A 27693-nucleotide genomic window follows, 5' to 3' on the forward strand; every position below is an offset into this window, starting at 1 on the left:
AGGAGTTAGAGCTGCAGGTTACTCAGTGTAGGAATTGTGGATGTAGGTTTCCCAATGTAGGTTCCCCACTGTATCGGTTATGGCTGTAAGTTCCCCACTGTATGCTTTCTAGCTGGTGGTTCCCACATAAAGGGTTTCTAGCTGCAGGTTCCACAGTTTATGAAGTTCAAGCTGTAGGTTACCCAGTAGATGATTTCTGGCTGTAGGTTCCCAACTGTAGTGATTCTGGATGTGGGTTTCCCAGTTTAGTGGTTCTGGCTGTACGTTCCCCAATGTAGAGGTTCTGGCTGTAAGTTCTCCACTGTACGAGGATCTGGCTGTAGGTTCCCACTATAGGGATTTTGGCTGTAAGTTCCTCAATGTAGGGGTTCTGGCTTTAGGTTTCCCACTGTATCGTTCCTGGCGGTAGGTTCCCCGCTGTATGATTTCTGGCTGTTGGTTCTCACGTGTAGGGTTTCTAGCTGTAGGTTCCCCAGTTTATGAAGTTCAAGCTGTAGGTTACCCAGTAGAGAATTTCTGGCTCTAGGTTCCCCACCGTAGGAGATTATGGTTGTTGGTTCCCCAGTGTATGTATTCTGGCTGTAGATTCCCCACTGTATGGATTCTGGCTGTATGTTTCCCAATGTAAGGGTGAGACTGTAGGTAACCCAATGAAGGAGGTCTGACTGTAGGTTCCCCACTGTAGTGATTATGGATGTAGGTTCTGCATTGGAAGATTCTGGCTGTAGGTTCTCCATTGTAAGGTTGTGGCTGTAGGCTCCCCATTGTAAGGCTGTGGCTGAATGTTCCCCATTGTAGGGGTTCTGGCTGTAGATTTCCCACTATGGGTTTTGGCTGTAGGTTTCCCATTGTAGGAGTTCTGACTGTAGATTCATCACTGTAGAGATTCTGGCTGTATGTTCCCCATTGTAGGGTTCTGGCTGTAGGTTTCGCACTGTACAATTTCTGGCTGTAGGTTCGACAATGTAGACATTCTGCCTGCAGGTTCCCCATTGTAGGGGTCAGGCTATAGGTTACCCTATTTAAGAGTTATGGCTGTTACCCAATGTAGGGGTTTTGCCTGTAGATTCCCTACTGTAGGGTTCAGGCTGTAGGTTCCCCAATGTAGGCGTTCTGACTGTGTGTTCCTTACTGAAAAGCTTCTGCCTGTAGGTTCCCCACTGTAGGGATCAGGCTGTAGGTTTCCCAATAAAGGGGTCTGGCTGTAGGTTACCCAATGTAGGATTCTGGCTTTATGTTCCTCATTGTAAGGTTCTGATTGTATGTTCCCAAGTGTAGGGTTATGTATCTAGGTCCACACTGTAGGAGTTCTGGCTGTAGGTTCCCTAATGTAGGGGTTCTGTCTGTAGGTTACACAGTGTAGGGTTCTGCATGTAGGTTCCCAGTATAGGAGTTCTGGTAATTCTGGCTGTAGATTCTCCACTGCTGATATTTTGTTTTCGAACAGCTGAGTATTCTGGACTCACAGAAGATACTAGAAGTATTTTGGATAAATGTGTGGACACTGAACTCTATGGGTTCTGGGAAACCTATTGGATCTCTGCACCAGACCATGTGATTCTGTGCAGCCTGCAGCTTGTGACTCATAGCACTCGTTAAGAAACCAGCTATTTAAAACTGAAAGTTATTTTGTCATTTCTTGCTGTGAGTAACTGCAGCATAAGGTCAGATCCTCTTGGTTGATTTTCTGGCTTATGTCTCTCCCTACAGGGTTATGGTGGTTACATTGCATCTATGATTCTAAAGGCCAATGAGAGACTGTTCCGATGTGGAGCCTTAATTGCTCCGATCACCGATATGAGGTTATATGGTGAGTAAACCTTGGATAAAAAAACACAACTCAAAAAAGTTGGAATTCTGTAAAATGTAAAGAAGACAAGAATGTAATGATTTGGATATCTCTAATCAGTGTATTTTATTCACACAGAACTGATCAGAGTTGATCGTTGGACATGTTTCATTTGAAAAAAATTAAGTGATTTACAAATTGATAACTGCAGCACCTCTGAAAAAAGTTGGGAAAGGGTTAACAAAAGTCTGGAAAAGATACATGGCACAAATGAAACACATCAGGAGGGTCAGTGTTCATCTATGGCCCTAACTGGCAGCGCTTTAGACTCGGCTCATGTCCGCTGCCGGCTTGTGAACGCAGGGGATTCCGCATTTGATCACTGAACCATGCGGATTCACGATGTCCAATACATTGTATGGGGGAGATTCATCTTGTACAGACTTGCATTTCTGCAAGATAAGTTGACATGCTGCAGTCTAGAAAGACACGCCACATGTCCATCTCCACGGTGAATGCATAGTGGGCAAGAGATTTTTTGAAATCCCATCCACTATGCTGTAACATCTGACCGCTGTGGGTTGGATGCTGCAGATGTACTCAGAGTCCAACCATGGGAACGTTCCCTTAGTCACATTACTATGTATAAATGTCATGTGTTAGGGCTCATACTCACTTGAGTGAAATACGGCCGAGTCTCGCAGGTTAAAACCCGGCTCTGCCGCCGGCACTCCAGAGCGGAGCGTGCGGCCGCACAGCAATACATGGAGCTGCATGCTCCGCTCCCAAGTGCCAGCGACAGAGCCGGGTGTTACCATGCGAGACTCGGCCGTATTTCACGCAAGTGAGTATGAGCCCTAAGAGGCAGCGTCTCTCCGAAGCAAAGATGGCTGAAGGTCATCGATCTGTGAAAAACCGCAGATAAAAATTGTGGACAAATTCCATAAAAATGTTCCTCAACGTAGAGTTGGAAAGAAGCACTGGCCGTCTGCAATCTGGTCCTTTCACCAACAGAAAATACAGTGTGTTATGAAACGAGAAATCCTGCAAACACCCTGAATTAAAAAGTAGAGATGAGCAAACCTTTCAAGGTTTGGTTTGATTCAAGTCACTGACGTTCACCGATCGGTTCCACGAACGTACCCGAACCCCATTAGATTCAACGGGAGGCTAAACCAAACATATACACAACACCTTAAGGAGTGACAAAAAGCTTCCCAAACAGCTAAAATTTGGGGCAGACACCATGAAAAGCCTTCTTATCTGGGAACCCTGATACGTCATGCAACACCTCCTTTTTTTTCCAGCCACACTCAGATGACACGAACATCAGTTTCATACACTAGTATTGGTAGAAAAATGTAAGGCTAGTAACACAGGTAGTTGACTGAAATTAAGTGCAGGCCTGCCTATCTGGGAGCCCTACTGCTACAGGCAGCCCACCAGATGGAGACCAAACTTGGAGTCTCCACATTTCAAAATTTTTTTGTCACACAGCAGTAAAGTGGCATCAATTTCCACAGAATAGAAACAGTATAATAGGCCTCTGACACAGCTTCCACCAAAGGCAACCCACCAGATACCATATGGAGACCCAACGTGAGGTCTCCACATTTCAAAAAATTATTGTCACACACAACTAAAGTGGCATAAATTTTTGTAACAATAGCAGCAGTAGCAACAGCAGGCACAGAAGATACTTCAAAGGTGGCACAAACTACAATAATTCGAGGTCAATACATGACACTAAAAACTACACCATCGCGTAGTCTGTCCAGTGTTATCTTGATGAAAGTTAGGCAGTCTACACTTTCAGGGGACAGCCAGCTGCACATATCCGTCAGGACACCACCAGCAGCCCTGAAGACACGTTCTGAGAGAACACTGGCTGCCAGGCATGATAAAACCTCCAAGGCATGTGAGGCGAGCTCAGGCTTTGATTTTTGAAGACCAAAATGCAAAATGGTCCAAATCCCTCCAGATGGCATTGATATTGAGCTCCAGATACTCCTGCACCATCCTCTTCAGTCGTTCACAACGTGTCAGACTTGTACTCTGTTCTGCTGGTGCACAGGCTGGTCTAAAAAATATGTGAAAAGACTCACAGAAATAGCTTATGCCACTTACACTGTCGCCGCTGCTAATGGTTTTGCGATGATGCCTTCAAGTTCCCTGGGTTGGATATCACCTCATGGCAGTCTTGTGGAAAACCACTCTTAAGATTGTCCACAAGCGAATTTTGATACTCCAGCATGCGTGCATCCCTTTCCTGGGGGGAAAGCATCTGGCTAAATTTACTCTTGTACTGTGGAGCTAACAGAGTGGCAATCCAGTAGTCAGCACTATTTCTAACCCTAAGAATACAAGCATTATGTTGAAGATGGTGCAGCAAGAAGGTGGTCATGTGTCGGGCGCTTCCATGAGGTCCAAGTCCATGGTTTGTTCGTGGCAGGTGTGAGGCAGTGAGGGGGTCATATGCGAGGGTCGATATGTATACCCCAGGATGCGCATAGAAGCATATTGAGGCCGCTGAAGTGTATTGCAGTCACAGGCAAAATAAAAGTAAGTGTGGACCTGGTCAATTTATTTGGCCAAGGCAATGTTTAGGAAACCCTGTTAAGGGCTTTTATTTTTAGGGTGAACTACAGAATGATAGTAGGGCAGTTCACTCCATACAGCCGGGTCTTACAAGTGGCCCATGGCCACAGATTCCATTTTAAAAACCCTGCAGCAAAAGTTTGGGTGTGTCAGTCTTGGTTTGCAAGCTGCAGAGCAGGTGGCTCTGCAACATCCAGTTTATGTGTGCAGTCAACACACCGCACTACAACTTGGTGGAGAATGCGGGCAGTGTGAACTGAGGCATACTCCAACGCCCGCTGCATGTCACTTATTAGGCCTGCAATGCTGCAGCCCAAGCCTGCTGACAAGATGGAGGAAATACTAAGACAGTTGGCCTTCTCTCAAGCGCAACAGCGGAAGTTGCAGGAGTTTCAGCATTAGCAGTAGACCAACAATTTGATTCTGCAACACACTGCGGCTCTGTGAGAGACATCCTCCCCAGCGACTACGGTACATGCAGGCTCAGCGGGTATTTCAGTGGTCGTTCACGGAGTTTGCCCTGTTAGGTCTCAGGCATATGACTTGCTGCAGCTGATAAAAAAGTGGCTTCAGCCTGAGACCTTAACCCCTCTGAGACTCTGCTCCACTTTGGCTATCACTTCGGGCCCCGCCATCCCAGGAGCTTGGGAAAAGTGCGCGACCCCTCACTGGGGACAGACAGCCCCGAATCCATACTGAGGGGTTTCCCCAGGGTGAAAATAGCAGGGGACCAGGTTCCCTTAAAACGGTCATAACAGGAAAGAAGAGAAATCCAGCTCCGGAAGTAAAATATAAAATTCTTTAATTCAAAATTTTAAAAACAAAAAAAGAAAAAATGAAAAATGGCTGCTGGACATGAGCCTGGTGATTACCGAAGGAGAAATGCCGTAAGTAACTGTACGCGTTTCGAACACGTGTAGTGTTCTTAGTCCTCAGTATCAGTATCATGGGCAGTCAGATTCAGAATAAGAAGTGTCCCAATCAGGTGAAAAACATATACATTGATTACCTAATATAATGAGATGCAGCATGTGTGAATAACACATAGATTGATTACATAGTTAGAACAAAACATAAGACATGAAAAAGAAAAATTTTCTTGAAAAAATACAAAAATACAAATATCAATAGTGCAACATAATTTCCCTTTTTAAATGTAATCCTAGAGGTACCCTGGTATTGAGTATGTAGATCCAATACGCCTCCCTATCACGCATTTTTTTTTTCTCTGTCTCCGCCGCGCGGTAGATTACAGACCTGTTCTATTGCAAATACTTTAAAATGTGTGATTTGTCTGTCATCAATATGAATGAAATGATTTGAAGCATTAGAAACATGACGAGTTGTGGGTTGAGCGATGTCATATAGATGTTCTCTGATCCTGTCCTTTAATTTTCTGATGGTAGAACCCACATATGTTAATTTACACTCAGAACATTCTATTATGTACACTACATAATTGAAATTGCAATTTAGAAAACTCTGTATTTTGAAGTTCTTATGGTTTTTGGAACATGAAAAGGATGTAGTTTTTTCTAGAACAAGAACAGGTCTTACAAGGGTGTTGTCCACATTTAAAATAGCCTGTAGTCGATAACCAATTGAAAAAAAATTTTGTTTCATTTGGATCATAGAAACTGGGGGATAAGGAGTTACTCAGAGTTGGGCCTCGCCTAGATACTATGTTTATGCCATTCTTAAAAATTTTATCCATGGTATCATCCCTTAAAACGGTCCCCAAGACTAACAGTGCCTTCGCTATCAGGTGCTGGCCAGGCCAAGGGCCCGGACATGTGGCTGTCAACTGCCCCCTGACGGCTGAACCTATGGATTGCGGGTTTACGCGCAGGGTCTCGATGTATGCCCAGCCAGACTGCATCGTAACTCCAGGAACATCAGGCAGCGAACCCCAACTCTGCCAGGTACTTGTAAATGGGTACCAAACGGAGGCTCTCTTGTACTTGGGAAGCCTAGTCACTCTGGCCCATGGGTCCATTGTTGCCGGGGACAATCCCAATGGATGGAAAGTGGGGGTGGTGTGTGTATACATGGGGTACTCCGAGAATTCCCGACAGTGGAGGTTGTTTTTTCCACTCCGTATGGAGAGATAAAACATGATGGGAGTGGTGAAGACCCTTCCTTATGGGACTGTATTGGGAAGAGACATGCCCCTATTCTTGTCCCTGCGGGAGACCAGGGTTAGCCCACCCAAGGTAAATGTTATTCCGGGCAAGGAACCCGAAGATCCCGAGTCAGAGATACCTGCCTTAGGGGTCGCCAATCTAGGGGCAGAGTGTAAACCCGATAGGTTTCCCCTAGAGGTATTGGCAGGAGAGGTCGAGGAGACTCTGTCGATGACAGAGCTAGAAGTGTCCCCTGGTACATTTGGGACAGCTCAGCTCCAGGATCCCTGGCCTGGGCATGAGAAAGGGTGGTGGAAATAAATGGGGTGGCTCAGAACCCAGGTGCAGAAACATTTTTCCCAGCATGGCTGTCAACCAAGAATTGTTGTATAGGATTGATAAAATCCAAGATGAAGTGGTAGAACACCTGGTGGTGCCTCAGTTGTACTGTCGGGCCACACTAGAGATGGCGCACTCTCTGGGAGGACACTTAGGGGTAAAGAAAACCTAAGCATGGATACTGCAGCTGTTCTTTTGGCCCGGGATTTATGTTGCGGTGCAGAGGTATTGTCAGTCATGTCCTGAATGCCAACTAACCACACCCATTGCAAAGTTACAGAGTACATTGGCCTCTACCCATTATGGAGGTATCCTTTGTGCAGATAGCAATGGATCTGGTGGGGCCTATAGTGAAATCTGCACGTGGCCACCAACATATTCTGGTCATAATGGACAACGCCACGCGGTACCCAGAGGTGATACCACTTCGCTACACTTCGGCAAAACTAATAGCCCGCAAGCTATTTGCAATGTTTTGTCGCCTTCGGCTGTAAGCAGGTACCGGGATGCAGGAAGGCAGGGAATGCAGAGCAAGAGTTAACAATAATGTAATTTACTTATAACAATTAAGAAAACTCCTCGCAGGAAGACAACAGATAATCAACAAATGGAATTACAATATAGCGCAACAGACTTATTATTAAACTTATCGTGACTCCAATGTTCCTCAGCCGCTTGCAGTCCGATGAAGTTTGTTGTCCCAGCAGTGGCCAGCATGGCGTTTTCAGGCATTTCCCGCCAACACATGAACAAGCTTCTGGCAGCAATGGGCGGTCTCCAGTTTTACCCGTTGAGCCCCTTGTCCATTAATCTGTAGAACAGAACAGGGTAACAATGAGGAAGTCTCTACCTGGTGCTTGCTCCGCCGAACGTCGGTCAAGAAAGGGGAATACAGATCATGATCTGGCACCCGATCCTTACTGCGAGCACCTCACACTGTCTGGTGATGCGCCCGATGCTCTGCGCACTCCCTGTTTCCGCAGGGCCCCCATGTAACCCCGGATGGGTCTCAGCTCTGTGCTTCCTCTGTGTCTGCAGAGCGCGGCGCACACCTGTCTCTACTCTCTGCCGGAGGGAAACGTCTGACTCTTCCCTCACATCCTGCTATCTCCTCCCTCTGCTCGCCACACCCCCACTCACCCAGTCATCAGTCCTGTCCTTTTCTCCATTATTTTCCCCTGGCAACACGGGATGCAGCCCTGACAGTTCCGGACCCGGCATCACACAGGTACCCGCAGCCCGGTCTTCCTCCTTACACTCCGGCCCTCCTTTAACTCGCCATTCCACGGGCGAGAGCTCCTTCATCAGACATTCACACTCTTCCACTCTTTGAATAATATGCTGCCAAATAAATTGGTTTTGTTCATAACGAGTGTAAGGTACTCCAGCGGTTGTCTGCTCCGACCGGCATAATTCAGGTTGACTGATAGGAGGCGAGAGAACACTTTGGTCGGATGAATCTGCCATCCCTGCTGCTTCAGGCCTGGGCACTTCCCTGGGACCGGTGGATGGTGAATAATTCAAATCTGGGGCCGAGGCGACTGTCTCTTCCTCATCACAGTCGAGAACTCTTGGAGTGGGTGCTTTGGCGATGCTCGGCAATCTTTCTCCTTCCTCAGGTCCCTGCGACAAACAGGGCCGCAACATGCTGCAATGAACTATTTGGGTAGGTGTTTCTCTTTCTCGTTCAGGTTGAACTCCATACTTCGGCCCATCAGAGCCGACTTAGCGCTTCACTTGATGTGGGGTCTTCTCCCATCGATGGTCCAGTTTTCCCTGGGGCCGCTTTTCCCGGATCAACAGCCGATCTCCTGTTTTCCGAGCTGTCCCTCAAGTTGGCGGCCTCTAATGGTGCTGGAGTTCCCGGAACTTCATCTCTACGAGTCGGTGAAGAGTCTGTGTCGATGTTCTCGAACCCAGGAAGACACCCCCGTCCGCAGGTATGCTTCTTCTGGGTCTAACTCCAGCTCAGTGATCCCGTCCCTTTCTCCCGAACAGCAAAGTATATGGAGTGTATCCTGTTTTACTGTTAACTGGATTGTTGTACACCCAGACCAATTCAGCCACGAACTCAGATCACCATATTTTCTGAACTTCCGCCAATGTTCAGAGCATCTGAATGAACGTTCGATTGAAACGTTGAGCTCCATTTCCCTGAGGATGATAGGGCGTAGTTCTCAACTTCTCAATCTAGTACAAACGGTATAACTCTTCCATCACTCGACCTTGGAAGCAAGAGCCTTGGTCAGAATGAATCCTCTTCAGGCAACCATACACCCAGATGAAGTCTCTGCAGATGGCCTGTGCAGCTGACTCAGCAGTCTTATCCTGGGTCGGAGTCACTATAGCGAACTTACGCTAGTTTCACACTAGCGTTTTGCTGAGCTGCGGAGGGCTGCGGACTTCCTCTGTGAAGCCAAGCCCACGGACGCTCAGCTCGGCCCACTTCTGCATGCAGCCTGGTACCTATCTTTAACATTAGGTCATGTGGATGTATGCGGATGCCTCCGCATGCGTCGTTTTGACGATGCGGCGACTCGCGTAAAACGCAACTGGTTGGAATTTATTTTTTTCTCTGCAGCGTCAAAACGACACATGAGGAGGCATCCGCATACATCCGCACGACCTGCATAACTAATGTTAAAGATAGGTATGCAGGCCGCATGCGGAAGTGGGCGGAGCTGAGCGGCGGAGGTGCAGCCGTGGGTGGAGCTTCACAGAGGAAGTCCGCAGCCCTCCGCAGCTCAGCAAAATGCTAGTGTGAAACTGGCCTAAGTGAAGTGATCTGTCATCACCAGACAATGTTCATACCCGAGATGTGCCGGGCCTACAGCTAGGTAGTCAATCATCAACAGCTCTAAGAGGGCAGAAGTCACGATGGTCTGTTTCAGAGTTCTCTGCTCTTGAGTTTTGTCTAGTTCACAGCTCCGACATCGTTGACATACATCCTCTACTGCAGCCTTCAATCGGGGGAGACACACCAACTTCTGTAACCGCTGGAACGTCTTCTCCAGACCAAAGTGATCCCCCCTCTCATGGGCCTCCGTAAGTACCGCACGGATCAACTTTTCTGGGAGCACCACATACTACATGACCCCCCAATTCCTTCACCAGCTGTACTCTTCTATATAGAAATCCATCTTCCAACTGAAGCCTCTCCAACTGTCTCAGAATCTGCAGAGCCCCTGGGAACAGAGTATCTCTCGCCGGCTGGGAAATTGCTTCAGGGCCACCCACTGTCTCAGCTGGGCAAGCTCTGTGTCTGCTTGTTGGATCTGCACCCAGTCATCCCAAGGCCGTCTTAGCACTTGTTCTCCAGATGCCTCTCTGATCTGTCCCTGTATCGCCACCAACGACCTAGCAAGGTCCCGGAAACCAGGAATCTTCTCTGCCTCCAATTCCTCATCTCGAACGCATTCAGGCCACTCATGAGTCACTCGCGAGAGGGCATTGGCGTGTGTATTCTTAGCCCCAGCTCAACAAGCAATCTTGTAGCGATCCTTCGCCTAGCGGACCACCCATCGTTGTTCAAAGGCCCTCAGTTTTGCATTTTCCAGGTGGGTGATGGATATTATTATCAGTCTTCAGACCCCAACAAATACTCTGCGAACTTTTCGGTCATTTCCCACACCAATGCCAGCAGTTCCAACTTGAAAGAGCTGTAGTTGTCCAGATTTCGCTCCACGTCATGAAGAGACCGGCTCGCATAGGCTATCACTCGTTCCTTCCCTTCCTGCATTTGTGGTAGAACGGCCCCCAGGCCATGTAGGCTCCCATCAGTGTGGAGGAAGAAGGGCTGTGAGAAATCCACGTAGGTGAGTATTGGGGCCTCTGTCAAGGCCATCTTCAAGGCTCTGAAGGCTTCCTCATGACTGCTTCCCCTTTGAATAGCTTGATTCTTCAAACCAGAGTGCACTCTCTTTAGCAGTTCCAGCAGCGGGTTAGCGATATTGGTGAAATGCTTCATAAACCTTCGATAGTACCCGGCAAGCCTCAGGAAGGCCCAAACATCTTTCACTGTTGTCGGAGTGGCCCACTCTTGCACAGCTGCTATCTTTTCACACGCCAGTCTCCTTCAGTGGAGACGATGTGTCCCAGATATTCAATTTGTTGGCAAAAAAAGGTGGCATTTCTGAGGCTCCACTTTTAGACCGTGAATCTGCAGCTGACTCAACACTTGCTCCAGCCGCCCGAAGATGTTCCTCAAAAGTGGCCGCATAGGCAATGAGGTTGTCAAAGTAGATGAGTGTTGCTTCGAAATTCAAGTTCCCTAAGCATCTTTCCATCAACCGCTGAAACGTCCCAGGGGCATTAGTCAAGCCAAAAGGCATCTTATTAAACTCGAACAATCCCATGGGCAGTATGAACGCTGTCTTCGGCCGGTCATGTTCAGCCATGGGCACCTGCCAGTACCCACTGGCCCAATCCAGTGACGAAAAGTACTTTGCCTTCCCCAAGGCGGACAGGTATTCCTTAATCCTGGGCATTGGGTAGGAGTCCCGCACTGTACAAGCATTTAGTGGTCTGTAATCAATAAAGAAGCGCAGGGTTCTGTCCTTTTTCCGGACTAAAACAATAGGGGTCACCCACGGGCTCTGACTCTCAGGCATGACTCCGCTTTGCAGCAGGTGGGCCAGCATTTCCTTTACATCCTTATACATCTGAGGCGGCATCTGGCGATATCTCTCCTGAACTGGGGCAGCATTCCCCTTAGGGATCTCGTGGGTGATGGCCGTGGTGCACCTGAAGTGATATTCATGGCAAACGAAGACCCCCTGGTAGCGTTCCATTACAGCTTCCACCTGTTGCACCTGTTGTGGTGAGAGTCCCGTCAGTTCAGCCAGCATCTGCTACAAAATTCGACAACCCTCCTTCATGCTTCCAGGCGACTTCTCCGGCGTCATGATAATCCCTACAGTCCATGGGTCTCCTTGCTTTACTGCCAACTGTAGGGCCACCGGTTGCATCAACTCTTCCGGCATTCCCAGTACTTGAGCCACTTCACTTTTGGGCGGGAAAGTAAGACTGTCTTCCCCCAGGTTGATGCACCACACCACAACATTACCATCATGGACAGTTGCTAATGTCCGAGCAACGAGGAGTCCGGAGGGTGTCTGCCCCACCGATGTTGGCTCTATCTGCACTTCCACTCCTTCAAGAGGCGTACAGGCATGTACGGGCAACGTGAGCACGGTCTGACCAGGCGGTAGGATGAGATTAGCAGCTGCAGGAACAATCACCTTCCCCAGAACCTTTCCATCACTTGACGTCTCCTGGGCCTGGGCAGCCCATATCAGCTGTTGAAATACCTTTCTCTGGGGGGGTGCAGACTCCAACGATCTAAGAAGGCCTCTTGCGGCTCCCTGATCAGAAGGGTTCCAACTTCCTTCAGTACATTCATCCCAAGAGTCACTGCAGGCCCGCGGCCTACATCTCCGGTGACTAACACGACCCCCTTGCGGCCCATGTCTTTTCCACACACCTTAATCTCCATCCATACCACCCCTGCGAATGGGATGGGCATCTGGTTGGCCACCGTTAGTCTGACCACTGGGCCCAATTCCGGTCGCAACACTTCTGGAAAATGATGTCCAAAATACGCTTCTGGCATGGTGGTCACTTGTGATGCAGTATCGATCAAGCAACGGACAGCTCACCTGTTCACTACAACCCAGACGGCAGGGCTCATGGAGATTAAACCTTTGGGACTACCTTCTCTCTTCCTTGGTCTCTCAGGCTTCAGGTGGCGTCCCCCAACCACGAAGCCCACTAGTTTAACGGCTGCCGAGGTAAGGACCGCCCCCATCTCACACATCCTCGGGCTTAATGTCCAGTATTTCCACACCCAAAACAAGTTGGAATCCACTTTCTGGCGAGGTTAGATGGACAAGCGTGACTCGGAATCACTCCTGTCTCTGGAAGTATCTTGGGTCACGGGGGCTCTTCTGAGGCTGGACCACATTTCTCATATTTTCTTCCGGATCTACTGGGCCCATTCTTGCTCAGCGGCGGGCGATGCGGGTACCTCATTGCTCCGGATCATCTCTGCCAAGACTGCTGTCCCCTGCTCTTGCTCCCTCATGCGCGCTTCTGCCCCAATCTCTAGGAAGCTCATGTGCGGATTGGTATGCCGGTGCTCCCACAAAGCTTGCTTGAGCAACACATCCCTAAGGCCCACCACAAATTGGTCCCTCAATATCACGTCAGGAGGCCCCTCTCCTATTGCCCCCACATCGTCCCATTTGGCAATAGACGCGTGCATCTCTTGTAAAGCATTCATGTACTGAGTCACTGATTCCCCCTCCCTCTGAACGTGGCGAAACATTAGCATCCGCAATTCCCCGACATCGGTGGGATCCCCATGTATCTCTTCCAAAATTCGAAACACCTTGGTCAGAGTGTCCCGTTCATGAGGGGGCCAAAACATTACAGAACATCTAGCCTCCCCGTCCAGGGCCATCAGAGCAATCTCTGCTTGCATAGCAGGGGTCATAGGATGCACCCTCAACCCGCTCTGTCCAGTCCCACAGCATTATATTGCTCGGGAGATTGCATGGCCCCCAGCGGTAAGATGGACCTCGGGGCACTCAAGACTGATTGGCCTGCTGCCTCTGTGTTCCTAGACTGCATCCTGCTGACTACGCCAAATGTAAGCAGGTACCGGGATGCAGGAAAGCAGGGGATGCAGAGCAATGGTTGATAATAATGCAATTTACTTATTTCAATTAAGAAAACTCCTCGCAGGGAGACAACAGGTAATCAACAAATGGAATTACAATATAGCACAACAGTCTTATTATTAAACTTATTGTGACTCCAATCTTCCTCAGCCGCATGGCGTCTAAAGGCATTTCCCGCCAACACATGAACAAGCTTCTGGTGGCAACGGGCAGTGTCCGGTTTTACTCGTTGAGTCCCTAGTCCATTAATCCGTAGAACTGAAGAGGGTAACACCGAGGAAGTCTCTACATGGTGCGTACTTCGCCGCACATCGGTTCACAAAGGGGAATACAGCTCACGATCTGGCACCTGTTCCTTACTCCGAGCACCTCACACTGTCTGGAGTTGTGCCCGACGCTCTGTACGCTCCCTGTTCCCGCAGGGTCCTCACGTAACCCCGGACGGGTCTCAGCTCCGTGCTCCCTCTGTGTCTGCAGAGCGCCGCGCACACCTGTCTCTACTCTCTGCTGGCAGGAAACTTCTGACTCTTCCCGCGTTTCCTGCTCTCTCATCCTTCTGTTCGCCATGCCCCCCCTCTCACCAGGTCATCAGTCCTGTCCGGTTCTCCATTCTTTCCCCCAGGCAACACTGGATGCAGCCCTGACAGTTCCGGACCCGGCATCACACAGTTACCCGCAGCCCGGTCTTCCTCCTTACAGGGCTACCGAAGGAGATCCTCACAGATCAGGGGACTCCTTTTATATCCAAGGTGACCAGGGAGCTATATAAGCTGCTCCGGATTAAACAGCTACGCACGTCGGTGTACTACCCACAAACCGACAGGTTGGTAGAAAGGTTTAAGGCTTCCTGATATTCTGACATCGGATGCATGCCCCCACAGAAAGAGCACTCGTGTCTATATCTACAGTTACAGCCATCTACAGGACGACTCATTGTAGGGAAAGCGTACACCTTTCCTAATATTCTGACATCGGATGTGTCACGTACCTGCTTCTCAGCACGTGACTGGGGGTTGCGCCTGCAAGGGTTAATCTATCCTCACTCAGTCCAGCATTCGACCTCTGTCCTATGCTGTAATGGGAGCATAAATCACACACTGACCCAGGCCACACACCCGCTCATACACGCTGCCACCACTCTCCGAATACAGGGGCGATGAGTCCTGGAAATACTACTACTATATGCCAAGCACCAGGGTCACACAGTCTAAGGCTATGGATTCTTTAGAGCATACAAGGTTCAAACTTATTAAAGTTTTAAGCTTTAATAGAAAAGGTACAGTGCTTACAATAAAAGGATATAAAAATATGGAAATAAAAAGTGACATACAAATATGCAAAAACAGTTATAAAAATAAAGGGAGAAAACTTACAGAAATATCTAAACTTTGCAGTCCGGCATTCTGCTCCCTGAGAGGGTGATAAATAGGGAATGAATCACATCAGCTTGGCTGCCCCTCAATCTGTGAACAACTTTCTATGTGTAAAGGCCTAATTTATAGAGTCAACCTGGAGGTCAGATTTCTAGACCAGCCTCTCAGGTTAATATTCTAATCCTTGGTTTGTGACTGGATCCTGGCTATTTTACCAATGAATACATTCTTTTTCTTTGAACCTATTTGTGTGACCTTTCTCATAGTAAACAGTGTCATGCTGCAATTGGCGCGTCTGTTCAAAAGAGTCAGAAGGTGTGAAATGTTTCCACTTTGTGTGTTCTCAGGACATCCCCCTGGGGTGAGACTAGGAAGACTGTCTTTTTCTCAGGATAACATAGGTCATGACCTTTGTGTGATCTGCAGTCTAAGGACAGATGCTAAATTACTGCTGGTCATACATACATACATACATATACATATTTCACTACAGGATACATGCCCCCAAAGAAAGGAACAATATCCAACGTTTAATGTCCAATCTGTTCTGAGGAGAAAATACGGTGATAAGAGATTTCCAGATCACCACATTCTGGTTTTCTTTACATCTTACACAGTGGCACAATTGTTTCGGATCTAGGTTTGTATTTACCAATGGACAAAAAGGGTCCTCAGAGATTGCTGGGGGTAATTCTTCCTGAAGAATATGAATGCGTTTTACATGGGACTGCTTGACACAAACTGTTCTTTCTCTTTCCCGCAGCTTCGGCCTTCTCGGAGCGTTACCTGGGCATGCCATCTGCAGAGGACAACACATATCAGGTAGAGGATTATATGGAAGAGCCCCGAGCGCAATGCAGGGGAGTGAGGAACAATGGGCTCTGGATTCATCATGTTGCATTTGTTACCCCCACTGGGGGCAGATATCAGAATATCGTACAATCCTTTCTGCTGTGTTCTAGGCCTCCAGCGTCCTACACAACATTCATGGCTTCAGAGTGAAGAAGCTATTACTGGTCCATGGCATGGCAGACGGTGAGCAAAGAAACATTCTAGATATGTGGACTTTGAAGTATGTTGTAATGGGGTCAGATGCTACCAAGAAGTCCAGCGAATGATTAAAGATCAGATACTAAGAGCTTTAGAAAGTCCAGCTGGAGATGATCAAAACCTTCCAGGGTTTGGGAACCCAGAGGCTGATTACTCATCAGGTCCCACTGCCCAGTGAGTGTTTAATGATCAGATATCACAGGGTCATAGGATTGTGTTACGCCGGGGTCACACTAAGGGCTCATTTCCACTGGCGAGGAAAACGGACGAGTGCAATCCGATAAAAAATCGGATTGCACTCGGACCAATGTTATTCAATAGGTGTCTTTTCATTTGCGATTTTTTTCTCAGCCGAAATCGGACTGAGAAAAAAATCGCAGCATGCTGCGATTTGCTGCGAGTCTCGGACGAGACAAGCCAATGCAAGTCAATGGGTGCGAGAAAAAAATCGCACAGCACTCGCACCATGCGAGTTCTGTCCGATTTTTACGCACCGGTGTCCTTTGAAAAGCCGGCAATTCAGCGCGGTGTACAGTAAAATCACACTGACAGGTTACAATAGAGTAGATATATACACATAGAATAGGTATATATACATATATACATGTCAGTGAGACACCTATATATGTATATTTATATTTAATGCAGCGCTAGATAGCATTAAAGCCGCTAATTCAATTGCCGGCTTTGCATTTCTCCTTCCCAAACCCGACAGGATATGAGACATGATTACATACAGTAAACCATGTCATATCCCCATTTTTTTTGCATATTCCACACTACTAATGTTAGTAGTGTGTATGTGCAAAATTTCAGCGCTGTAGCTATTAAATCTAAGGGTTAAATCGCGGAAAAAATTGCCGTGGGCTCCCGCGCAATTTTCTCCGCCAGAATGGTAAAGCCAGTGACTGAGGGCAGATATTAATAGCCAGGAGAGGGTCCATGGTTATTGGCCCCCCCATGGCTACAAACATCTGCCCCCAGCCACCCCAGAAAAGGCACATCTGGAAGATGCGCCTATTCTGGCACTTGGCCACTCTCTTCCCACTCCCTGTAGCGGTGGGATATGGGGTAATGAAGGGTTAATGCCACCTTGCTATTGGAAGGTGACATTAAGCCAGATTAATAATGGAGAGGCGTCAATTATGTCACCTATCCATTATTAATCCAATTGTATGAAAGGGTTAAAGAAACACACACACACATGATTAAAAAGTATTTTAATGAAATAAACACACAGGTTGTTTTAATATTTTATTGCTCTCTCAATCCATCAGAACACCCTCGCTTGGAAAAACAATAAACCAACAATATACATACCTTCAGATGACCTGTCACGTCCCACGAGGTAATCCATCTGAAGGGGTTAAAATATTTTACAAGCAGGAGCCCTGCTAAAGCAGCTGTGCTCGTGCTTGTAAGCCCCAGGGAATGAAGGAAATGTAGGTCAATGACCTATAGTTACCTTCAGTCGCGGTGATGCGCCCCCTGGTGGATGTCCTCATGAACAGCAGCCTGGGAACTTTTTCCCACGCTCGAGGTCATATGAGGACATCCACCAGGGGGCGCATCACCGCGACTGAAGGTAACTATAGGTCATTGACCTACATTTCCTTCATTCCCCGGGGCTTACAAGCACGAGCACAGCTGCACGAGTGTTCTCCGTATGGTCATCCGTGTGTAATGCGTTTGCAATGCGTTGATGAGATTTTCTCGCACCCATGTATCCGTATGACATCCGTATGGCTTTACATTCCTCGCTGATTTTCCCCATTGAATTTAATGGCCTAATGGGCTGACATGAGGAAAATGGTTGCATATTTGTCGCAAGTCACATGGATGGTCCGTATGGTGTGCGAGTTTTTCTCGCACCCATAGACTTGCATTTGTGAGTCTCGGCCGATATACGTGCACAATTGCAGCATGATGAATACGCCCGAGAAAACAACGGTGATGGGAGCTGCCCCTTAGATTAACACTGGGCCGAGCGCTGCAATGTTTTCTCGCAAAGCACTCGTCCATATTCTACGCTAGTGTGACCCCGGCCTTAGGGCCAAAATTGTTTTGTAGTCGGGGTTAGAATTTGCGTGTCAGATGAAATGTTTGGTTGGGCTGAGACCTTTCCTCTACGTGACCGATCTTCTTGTCTCTTTAGCTAAAGTCCATTTCCAGCATTCAGCAGAACTGATCAAACGGCTGATCAAGGTCGGGGTGAACCATACTGTACAGGTGAGACCCCGAGCCCCTTCTATGGATGTGGGGGCACATACTTTCTCCATATTAATGTCTATGGATGTAGAGGATAGAGAAGCCCCCGGAGGTGGATGTGGGGGGCACATACTTTCTCCATATTAATGTCTATGGATGTAGATGAGGACAGAGTAGCCCCCGGAGGAGGATGTGGGGGGCACATACTTTCTCCATATTAATGTCTATGGATGTAGATGAGGACAGAGAAGCCCCCGGAGGTGGATGTGGGGGGCACATACTTTCTCCATATTAATGTCTATGGATGTAGATGAGGACAGAGAAGCCCCCGGAGGAGGATGTGGGGGGCACATACTTTCTCCATATTAATGTCTATAGATGTAGATGAGGACAGAGTAGCCCCCGGAGGTGGATGTGGGGGGCACATACTTTCTCCATATTAATGTCTATAGATGTAGATGAGGACAGAGAAGCCCCCGGAGGAGGATGTGGGGGGCACATACTTTCTCCATATTAACCCCTTCCCGACATGTGACGGAATAGTACGTCACATGTCGGGACCCCCGCTTTGATGTGCGCTCCGGCGGTGAGCGCACATCAAAGTCGCGACATGTCAGCTGTTTTTTACAGCTGACATGTGCGCGCAATAGCGGCGGGTGAAATCGCGATCACCCGCCGCTATTAACTAGTTAAATGCCGCTGTCAAACGCAGACAGCGGCATTTAACTACCGCATCCGGCCGTGCGGCCGGATATGAGCGCATCGCCGACCCCCGTCACATGATCGGGGGTCGGCGATGCTCCTCCATTGTAACCATAGAGGTCCTTGAGACCTGTATGGTTACTGATCGCAGGTAGCTGTGAGCGCCCCCCTGTGGTCGGCGCTCACAGCACACCTGCAAATCTGCTGTGTAGCAGCGATCTTATGATCACTGCTGCATAGCAGAGCCGATCGAGTTGTGCCTGCTTCTAGCCTCCCATGGAGGCTATAGAAGCATGGCAAAAGTAAAAAAAAAAAGTTTTTAAAAATGTGAAAAAAATAAAAAAAATATAAAAGTTTAAATCACCCCCCTTTCGCCCCAATCAAAATAAATCAATAAAAAAAAACCCAACCTACACATATTTGGTATCGCCGCGTTCAGAATCGCCCGATCTATCAATAAAAAAAAAGCATTAACCTGATCGCTAAATGGCGTAATGAGAAAAAAATTTGAAACGCCAGATTTACGTTTTTTTGGTCGCCATGACATTGCATTAAAATGCAATAACGGGCGATCAAAAGAATGTATCTGCACCAAAATGCTATCATTAAAAACGCCAGCTCGGCACGCGAAAAATAAGCCCTCACCTGACCCCAGATCACGAAAAATGGAGACGCTACGAGTATCGGAAAATGGCGCAATTTTGTTTTGTTTTGTTTTTTGCAAAGTTTGGAATTTTTTTTCACCACTTAGGTGAAAAACAACCTAGTCATGTTAGGTGTCTATGAACTCGTAGTGACCTGGAGAATCATAATGGCAGGTCAGTTTTAGCATTTAGTGAACCTAGCAAAATAGGCAAGCAAAAAACAAGTGTGGGATTGCACTTTTTTTGCAATTTCACTGCACTTGGAATTTTTTTCCCGTTTTCTAGTACACGACATGCTAAAACCAATGATGTCGTTCAAAAGTACAACTCGTCCCGCAAAAAATAAGCCCTCACATGGCCAAATTGACGGAAAAATAAAAAAGTTATGGCTCTGGGAAGGAGGGGAGCGAAAAACAAAAACGGAAAAACGGAAAAAGCTCCGGGGGTGATGGATGTAGATGAGGACAGAGAAGCCCCCGGAGGAGGATGTGGGGGGCACATACTTTCTCCATATTAATGTCTATGGATGTAGATGAGGACAGAGAAGCCCCCGGAGGTGGATGTGGGGGGCACATACTTTCTCCATATTAATGTCTATGGATGTAGATGAGGACAGAGTAGCCCCCGGAGGTGGATGTGGGGGGCACATACTTTCTCCATATTAATGTCTATGGATGTAGATGAGGACAGAGAAGCCCCCGGAGGAGGATGTGGGGGGCACATACTTTCTCCATATTAATGTCTATGGATGTAGATGAGGACAGAGAAGCCCCCGGAGGAGGATGTGGGGGGCACATACTTTCTCCATATTAATGTCTATGGATGTAGATGAGGACAGAGAAGCCCCCGGAGGTGGATGTGGGGGGCACATACTTTCTCCATATTAATGTCTATGGATGTAGATGAGGACAGAGAAGCCCCCGGAGGAGGATGTGGGGGGCACATACTTTCTCCATATTAATGTCTATGGATGTAGATGAGGACAGAGAAGCCCCCGGAGGAGGATGTGGGGGGCACATACTTTCCCCATATTAATGTCTATGGATGTAGATGAGGACAGAGAAGCCCCCGGAGGAGGATGTGGGGGGCACATACTTTCTCCATATTAATGTCTATGGATGTAGATGAGGACAGAGAAGCCCCTGGAGGTGGATGTGGGGGGGGGGGACATACTTTTCACCATATTAATGTCTATGGATGTAGGTGAGGACAGAGAAGGCCCCGGAGGTGGATGTGGGGGGCACATACATTCTTAAGTATAGTACATGTATATGGCAGAGGTCACATGCTCTATCTCGCCCCTCCTACTTGTACATATAGATGTACACCTGGTAGCGTTCTTCCATCCTTGGATTCTGAGGTTAGACATGGTGGAAGGTCTTCCTTCTCTTGCCGACAATCTACTCAGTCTATGACCAATGTCGGAGTGTCCGGCCAATTCTGTATCTTTGCTTCTCCATGGTTCCCACCATCTGACTTGCTGCGCTTCGTCACCTTTGGGTTTTGTTCTGCCGCCTCGCCACTGGGTCTAGCTGCATGGTTTTGCCCTCGGCTCTAGCTGCACGGTTTCGCCCTCGGCTCTAGCTGCATGGTTTCACCCTTGGGTTTACCTGCACGGTTTCGCCCTTGGGTTGACCTGCACGGTTTCGCCATTGGGTTTACCTGCACGGCTTCACCCTTTGGTTTACCTAAATGGCTTCGTCCTTGGTTTTACCTGCACAGTTTGGCCCTTGGGTCTAGCTGCACGGTTTCGCCCTTGGGTCTAGCTGCACGGTTTCACCCTTGGGTCTAGCTGCACGGTTTTGCCCTTGGGTCTAGTTGCACAGTTTCAACCTTGGGTCTAGCTGCATGGTTTCACCATTGGGTCTAGCTACACGGTTTCACCCTTGGGTTTAGCTGCATGGTTTTGCCTTTGGGTCTATCTGCATGGCCTCCCCCTTGGGTCTATCTACACGGCTTCCCCCTTGGGTGTAGCTGCACGGTTACGCCTCTTGGGTGTAGCTGCACGACTTCGCCCTTGAGTCTAGCTGCACAGTTTCACCCTTGGGTCTACCTGCATGGCTTCCCCCTTGGGTCTAGCTGGTTGGTTTCGCCCTTGCGTCTGGCTGCATGGTTTCCCCCTTGGGTGTAGCTGCACCGTTCCGCCCTTGGTTCTAGCTGCACGGTTTCGCCCTTGGGTCTAGCTGCAGGGCTTCCCCCTTGGGTCTAGCTGCATGGCATCGCCCTTGGGTCTAACTGGTTGGTTTCACCCTTGAGTCTATCTGCATGGTTTTGCCTTTGGGTTTACCTGCACGGCTTCTCCCTTGGTTCTAGCTACTCGGCTTCCCCCTGGGGTCTAGCTGCAGTTTCCCCCTTGGGTCTAGCTGCACGGTTTCCCCCTTGGGTCTATCTGCATGGCATCGCCCTTGGGTCTAACTGGTTGGTTTCACCCTTGAGTCTATCTGCATGGTTTCGCCTTTGGGTTTACCTGCACGGCTTCTCCCTTGGTTCTAGCTGCTCGGCTTCCCCCTTGGGTCTAGCTGCACGGCTTCCCCCTTGGGTCTAGCTGCACGGCTTCCCCCTTGGGTCTAGCTGCACGGATTCCCCCTTGGGTCTATGTGCACGGCTTCCCCCTTGGGTCTAGCTGCACGGCTTCCCCCTTGGGTCTAGCTGCACGGCTTCCCCCTTGGGTCTAGCTGCACGGCTTCCCCCTTGGGTCTAGCTGCACGGCTTCCCCCTTGGGTCTAGCTACACGGCTTCCCCCTTGGGTCTAGCTGCACGGCTTCCCCCTTGGGTCTAGCTCCATGGCTTACCCCTTGGGTCTAGCTGCACGGTTTTGCCCTTGGGTCGAGCTGCACGGTTTGCCTCTTGGGCCTAACTGCACGGCTTCCCCCTTGGGTCTATCTGCACGGTTTCACCCTTGGGTCTAGCTGCACGGTTTCGCCCTTGGGTCTAGCTGCACGGTTTCACCCTTGGTGTAGCTGTACGGTTTCGCCCTTGGGTGTAGCTGCACGGTTTCGCCTTTGAGTTTACCTGCACGGCTTCACCCTTGGGTCTTGCAGCGCTGTCTTTCTCTTTCATCACACTACTCCCATCATCTGGTTTTCTTTGGCAGATTTATCCTGATGAAGGTCACCAAATCGTGTCAGAGAAGAATCGCTTCCACCTGTACAGCACGCTGCTGCGCTTCTTCAGTGACTGCTCACAGGGAGAAGCAGCGGTGGTCACACAGGAGCTGGAGGAGGATGAATGAGCAGGCACTCAGGACTTTTCTTTTTCATCACTGGTGTCCTGGCAGATACTCAGACTGTGGCCTCTTAGAAGTGTGGACTTCTTCCTTCGGGGATGTACAGGGGTCGGCCCTTTTCCACTCGGTTTTGGATACGATTAGTGTAGTGCATGTTTTCTTTGGTTCCTTCACTTTGTCCTTTTGTTTTGTTCCTTGAGACGTTGCAGAATGTCATCATCTCTCCCAGCAGAAGTGACTTTTCTGACAGATTGATCCCTGTCATTTATTTGCTGTATTCCAACTTTTTTCGGGTCCAGGGGGGCAGCAATTTTTGGTGGAGGATTCTTGCGTTGTCAGTCAGATATAGAAAGGACACTTCCATGTTTCGGGCTCTGTTGGACATGAAGTCTCTGGATTCGTAGCAGTGAAGATGACGAGTGTTTGATTTCTATGGTTTCAAATCTAATTTTCTTTCACATGTAAATTTCTCACTTGTATATATGAATACATCAATATTAAATTATGGTTTCCTAGAAATGTTTGACCTCTGTGTGCCCACCGTGAAGGACCCTCGAGGCTCACCTACCCCAGGCTTATAAGTGTAGGAAAAGGTGCTGCTCCATGGTGTATTCATGAGGAGAAAGTGAAGAGTTCTGGTGGAAGGTAGGAACTGAGACACACTGACCGGCATCAGCCACACCGTCACTATCCACACCGTCACCATCCACTCCGTCACCATCCACTCCGTCACCATCCACTCCGTCACCATCCACGCCGTCACCATCCACGCCGTCACCATCCACGCCGTCACCATCCACACCGTCACCATCCACACCGTCACCATCCATACCGTCACCATCCACAAGTCACCAACCACACCGTCACCATCCACACCGTCACCATTATGTAAATTAGCTGTTAACCTCTCGCAGCACTCAGTGTGCTGGAGGAAAATCTCTGGGCTTCACATCACTGACGCCATTAAGCTTAGTGAAATAAATCTCCCCTCCAGCACCTTACCAGTAACTTTGTCACACCACTGACACTGTTACCATCCAGACTGTCAGCACCCACACCATCATAACTCACACCGGCACCATCCACATTAGCACCATCCACATATTCCAGAGCTGCACTCACTATTCTGCTACTGCATTCACTGTGTACATACATTACTGATCCTGAGTTACATCCCGAATTATACTCCAGAGTTGCACTCACTATTTTGCTGGTGCAGTCACTGTGTACATACATTACATTACTGATCCTGAGTTACATCCTGTATTATACCCCAGAGCTGCACTCACTATTCTGCTGGTGCAGTCACTGTGTACATACATTACAGATCCTGAGTTACATCCCGTATTATACTCCAGAGCTGCGCTCACTATTCTGATGGTGTAGTCACTGTGTACATACATTACATTACTGATCCTGAATTACATCCTGTATTATCCTCCAGAGCTGCACTCACTATTTTGCTGGTGCAGTCACTGTGTACATACATTACATTACTGATCCTGAGTTACATCCTGTATTATATTCCAGAGCTGCACTCACTATTCTGCTGGTGCAGTCACTGTGTACATACATTACATTACTGATCCTGATTTACATCCTGTATTATACTCCAGAGCTGCACTCACTATTCTGCTGATGCAGTCACTCTGTACATACATTACTGATCCTCAGTTACATCCTGTATTATATCCCAGAGCTGCACTCACTATTCTGCTGGTGCAGACACTGTGTACATAAAATACATTACTGATCCTGAGTTGCATCCTGTATGGCAGGCACGGTACCGCATAAGGAACGTGCCTCTGACTGCGGAGCCCCTATGGGAAAGCTGGTAGGAATCTGTGCAGTGCCCAATCCCCCCCTCCCTCTACTTCCCAGGTGATGCAGTAATCTGGGACGCCCAGCTGACCAACGGGAAGAAAGTGGAAGAGGTGTCCGGCCACACCCACAAGGGTTACATTCAGGTGCCGGGGTCAGTACCTTCCTCTTTCTCCTCGGCTGACCCCCTAGAAGTGGGAGGTACGGATTAGTGCACACACAGTTTCCCATGGAAGCAGCGCCAAGCCAAGTCCCAAAACTTCGAGGGGATCCTGATAGAATTCAAAAGATGCAAGCCCACCCCAAGATCCCGACTTGGGCAGTCCCTGAGCGCCAGAGGCCTCTGGAAATGGGTCAACAGAACCCTTTTGTCAAGGAGTTTCCTTGGCAGAGTCCTGATCTCCCACATTCCCAGACCCCACCGACGAATTACCTTCAGAACCAAGGTAGCGTAAGCCGGAAGATGTCCATGCGGTGTGCGAAGATCCTTCACTTGCCCTCCTGTCTCCCATTCCTGGAAGAAAGGCTGAAACCATCCCCTACAGGAGAATACCCACGGAGGAGCCATCTCTTTCCAGAGGTTTGCAATATTGATCTTAATGAAGGTATCCACAAGGAATACCACAGGGTTGACCATACCCAACCCTCCTAGTCTCCTCGTACGGTAAGTAACCTCCCTCTTGACCAGGTTCAGTCTATTCCCCCATAACAGTTGGAAGAACAAACTGTAGACCCGAGTCCAGAGAGATTCCGGCAAGATGCACACACTGCCCAGATAAACCAGTAAAGGGAGCAGGTAAGTTTTGATCAGGTTTACCCTTTCCTTTAGGGTCAAAGACCAACCCTTCCATTAGTTCACCTTCTGAGTGGCGATCTCTAGCCTGCTGTCCCAATTTTGTTTGGGGTAATTCTCCTGGCCAAATTCGATGCCAAGGACTTTTGCAGAGACTTTGGGTCCTGGAAGGGTGTCCGGAAGATCAAAACCAGGATCTCCTCCTCCCAGCCAGAGACTCTCACACTTATCCCGGTTGATTTTGGACCCGCATGTCTCCGAGTAGCGATCTACCTCTGACATCAGCCACCCTGCCTCCTTGTGAGAGGAAACAAACACAGTGACATCATCGGCATACGCCACCACCCTCAGAGTGGCTTCCGGTGCTGTCTGGTCCATCCCGATCCCAGCCAATGGTCCACGCTCCTCCCTCCTAAGAAGAGGGTTAATCGCAAACACGTACAGCAGCGGACTCAAGGGACAACCCTGTTGAACACCGGACCCAACCTCAAAAGAGCTGCCAATCCAACCATTCACAAGCGGGAAACTCTCTGCCCCACTGTACAAGGTCTTAAGCCAATCAACAAACCCCCCCCGGCAGGCCATATCTCAGAAGGACGGACCAGAGGTACTCATGATTAACCCGATCAAATGCTTTTGCCTGGTCCAGTGACAGCATGTACCCCTTCCAGTGACCAGCCCTACCCTGCTCCACTGCTTCTCGGACACAGAGCACAGCACTAAATGTGCTGTGGCCTGGAACAGAGCAATGCTGGGCCTCCGAAAGGAGTCATGGTGCAAATTTCACCAGCCGATTAAACAGCACCTTTGCCAGAACCTTCCTGTCTGCATTGAGAAGCACTATGGGACGCCAATTCTCAATGCAAGATGGGTCCTTACCCTTTGACAAGATGATCAGAGCAGACCTCCTCATTGACTTCGGCAGAGTGCCTGAGGAAAGACACTCATTGAAAACGTCCTTAAAGGTCTTATAGAATTCAGATGTTAAGCCATCTGGACCAGGCGATTTTTTGGGGGGCAAGCCCTTCAATCGCCAACTGAACTTCCTCTTCCCTGATCATTTCTGTCAAAACGTCAAGAGAGGGGTTTACCCCTGGTTCGGGGACACCTTCATCCAGGAAAGCCGACATCTCATCCCAATCAAGATCCCTCTTCCCCAAGAGGTGCGAGTAGAAGGATCTGACCACCTCCAGGATCCCTGATCTGGATCGCCTCAGGGACCCCGTAGTGTCGACCAGTCCTGTAACCACTTTACTATTCTCTGACATCTTGCAGTTTCTGTAAGGGTCGGGCGAGCGGTACTTCCCGTAATCCCTCTCAAAAACCAAAGATGCATGTCTATCGTACTGGCACCTCATAAGCAAAGATTTCACTCTGGAGATCTCCTCGCGACTACCTCCAGTTGAGACAAGATGCTCGAGTTTCCTCCTCACACCCTGATACAGGCGGTACCTGCTCAGACTCCTGAGGCTCGAGAGCTGGCGGAAGAATCTCGCCACCCTTTCCTTGAACATCTCCCACCACTCTGACTTACTACTACAAAGATCCAGTAAGGGTACCTGGCTCTGAAGAAAATCCTCAAAGGACTGTCTTATCTCCGCTTCTTCCAAGAGAGACGAATTGAGCCTCCAAAAGCCTCTTCCCATCCGGAGGATCTCTGTAACATTCAGAGAAAACAAAATTAAACAGTGGTCGGAGAACTCCACCTCAACAACAGACACTGCTGAAGAGACAGCTTCCTCCTTTAAATAAAACCTATCTATTCTGGACCTACAGTTACCTCTATGATAGGTGAACCCCTCGTGGCCTGGGGTGTGCCGAATGTGGACATCCACCAGGCGAGCCTCACTAGCTATACTATTAAGGGCGATGCTATCATAAGTCAGCTTGTCTCTGGAACCTCCACTATCTCGGGGCCTCGTGACAGCATTGAAGTCCCCTCCAAAGACAACCTGCCGACTTGTAAAAAGGTAGGGCTTGATCCTCATAAAGAGACACTTCAGGTCCCACTTAGATTGGGGACCATAGATGTTAATGAGCCGGAGCTCTTGTCCCTTCATGAAGACATCTAAGATCAGGCACCTCCCCATTTCTAACTCAATAACCCGTCGGCATTCCACCGGTGCGGTAAAAAGGACCGCCACTCCGCTATACGGCTCAACCGCAAGAGACCAATAGGAGGGCCCGGGTCTCCACTCCCTCTTAGCTTTAAACACGTCTGCCATGTTGGGCAGTCTGGTCTCTTGCAAAAAGAAAATGTCAGCTTCAACCCGGCTGAGAAAATCAAAGGCCGCAAATCTAGCTGTATTTGACTTTATGCTGGCGACATTAATGGACGCCAGCGTCA

The 27693-nt window shown here is 48.8% G+C and overlaps 1 protein-coding gene across 8 annotated transcripts in view; it reads left to right on the forward strand.

Moving 5' to 3' along the window:
• The window catches only part of DPP10 (dipeptidyl peptidase like 10), a 652879-nt gene that overhangs the window by 619941 nt on the left and 5245 nt on the right, over positions 1-27693 (forward strand). For 7 of the 8 annotated variants that reach the window (XR_013217894.1, XM_077273449.1, XM_077273442.1 and 4 more), the window contains 5 exons: positions 1711-1810; positions 15666-15724; positions 15865-15937; positions 18108-18181; positions 22601-23251. Coding sequence is in view for 7 of the 8 variants with exons in the window: in XM_077273449.1 (XP_077129564.1) it covers positions 1711-1810; positions 15666-15724; positions 15865-15937; positions 18108-18181; positions 22601-22738 (444 nt within the window). In the remaining variant the exon portion in view is untranslated. Of the gene's footprint in view, positions 1-1710; positions 1811-15665; positions 15725-15864; positions 15938-18107; positions 18182-22600; positions 23252-27693 lie in introns of those variants that run through there. The other variant, XM_077273443.1, reaches the window with a different exon arrangement.

This window comes from Ranitomeya variabilis, chromosome 7 (genome assembly GCF_051348905.1).
Source record: "Ranitomeya variabilis isolate aRanVar5 chromosome 7, aRanVar5.hap1, whole genome shotgun sequence".
NCBI classification, from domain to species: domain Eukaryota; kingdom Metazoa; phylum Chordata; class Amphibia; order Anura; family Dendrobatidae; genus Ranitomeya; species Ranitomeya variabilis.